General features: G+C 54.5%; 1 protein-coding gene across 1 annotated transcript in view; it reads left to right on the forward strand.

Annotated features, from left to right (window-relative positions):
• The window catches only part of CREB3L1 (cAMP responsive element binding protein 3-like 1), a 61,695-nt gene extending 60,204 nt beyond the window's left edge, over window positions 1-1,491 (forward strand). The window contains exons 10-11 of the mRNA XM_012001464.1: window positions 336-600; window positions 780-1,491. Coding sequence (XP_011856854.1) covers window positions 336-600; window positions 780-816 — 302 coding nt within the window. The 3' untranslated portion in view covers window positions 817-1,491. The remainder of the gene's footprint in view (window positions 1-335; window positions 601-779) is intronic.
• The last annotated feature ends 366 nt before the right edge of the window (window positions 1,492-1,857 follow it).

The following is a 1,857-nucleotide window of genomic DNA, read 5'->3' on the forward strand; positions in this document are numbered from 1 at the left end:
AGCTCCCAGATGCCCAAACTCAGTACCCTCTGCTTAGGAAGAACTGACTTTTCTGAGTATTTCCTGAACACAGTTTCAATCACTTCCCCTCTATTACCTCATTTAAACCTCTCATTTACATGAGGTTGGTCCTAGTATCCCTATTTTACAGATGAGCACACTGAGGCTCAGAAAGGTTAAAGTAAAGCATGTGACTTACCTGAGGTCACATATCCAGAAAGTGTCAGAGCTGGGACTCAGATCCAGGGCCTGTGTCCTTAACCACTAGGCCATAAACGTGGCCAGGATGTGGAGGGAGTCTTGGGCACGCCGCTCATCCTACACTCCCTCTCCAGTGCCCTCTCGAAGCCTCCTATTCTACGATGACGGGGCAGGCTCATGGGAAGATGGCCGCAGCGCCCTGCTGCCCATGGAGCCCCCAGATGGCTGGGAAATCAACCCCGGGGGGCCGGCAGAGCAGCGGCCCCAGGACCACCTGCAGCATGACCACCTGGACAACAGCCACGAGACCACCAAGTACCTGAGTGAGGCCTGGCCTAAAGACGGTGGAAACGGCACCAGTCCCGACTTCTCCCACTCCAAGGAGTGGTTCCACGACAGGTGGGTGGGGGGCCCCTTTCCCTCCTGAGGCAGGGTCCACCTGCCTCCTGCCTACCCTTGGCCCCCACATTGGCCACACCCTCCCAAGGCCCCATCCCTGCTGGGTCTAGATCCAGCTTGCAGAGGGTAAAAGGCTTCCTGCTGGACAGAGTCATCCCTGGTCTCTCTTCTCTCTCCAGGGATCTGGGTCCCAACACCACCATCAAACTCTCTTAGGCCATGCCAAGACCCAGGACACAGGACGCACCCCCGGCACGCAGAAGAGGAGTTCTTGCTCACTAACCATATCCGCCTCGTGCCCCTGCCTCCTGGAGCTTCCCGTTCCAGGAGAAAAGGGTCTACTTCCCAGCCTTTCTTTGCCCCTGACATCTGGACTCTTCCCTTGGGCCAACCACTCTGTTCTCATTCTCCTTCCCACCGCCATCCATCCGTCCTTCTTAGACAAACCACTCACTGGGTACCCCGCCTCCTCTCTCATATGCCCAACACGACCACTGCCTCCCTGTCCCCACACCTGCACCCAAACAGACACATCAACTCATCCCACTCACTAACACCCCTCACCCCACCCCCACTGTACAGAGACCAAGAACAGAAATTGTTTGTAAATAATGAACCTTATTTTTTATTATTGCCAGTCCCCTAAGATATTGTATTTTACAAATCTCCCTCTTCCCTTCATCCCTCCCTTGTTTTATATTTTATGAAGTTAGTGCGGGCTTTGCTGCTCCCTGGCCCAGGAAAGAGGGGCACCCCGACCCTCACCTGGCACCCCCCTGCTGCTGCCCAAGCTGCTGGGCCTTTTTAATTGCCAAACTGCTCTCTTCATCAGCTCAGCACATGCTTTAAGAAAGCAAAACTAAAAAAAAAAAAAAAAAGATGCAGCATCAACTCCTGACTTTGTGCCTTTCTTCAATGGAGGGGAGGGAAAGTAGAACCGAAGGGTAGGGGAGTAAGAAAGGTAAGTTGGGCCGGGCGCAGTGGCTCAAGCCTGTAATCCCAGCACTTTGGGAGGCCGAGACGGGTGGATCACGAGGTCAGGAGATCGAGACCATCCTGGGTAACACAGTGAAATCCCGTCTCTACTAAAACAAAAAACAAAAAACTAGCCGGGCGAGGTGGCAGGCACCTGTAGTCCCAGCTACTCGGGAGGCTGAGACAGGAGAATGGTGTGAACCTGGGAGGCGGAGCTTGCAGTGAGCTGAGATCCGGCCACTGCACTCCAGCCTGGGCGACAGAGCCAGACTCCGTCTCAAA

This window comes from Mandrillus leucophaeus, unplaced genomic scaffold (genome assembly GCF_000951045.1).
Source record: "Mandrillus leucophaeus isolate KB7577 unplaced genomic scaffold, Mleu.le_1.0 Scaffold66, whole genome shotgun sequence".
Lineage (NCBI taxonomy): Eukaryota > Metazoa > Chordata > Mammalia > Primates > Cercopithecidae > Mandrillus > Mandrillus leucophaeus.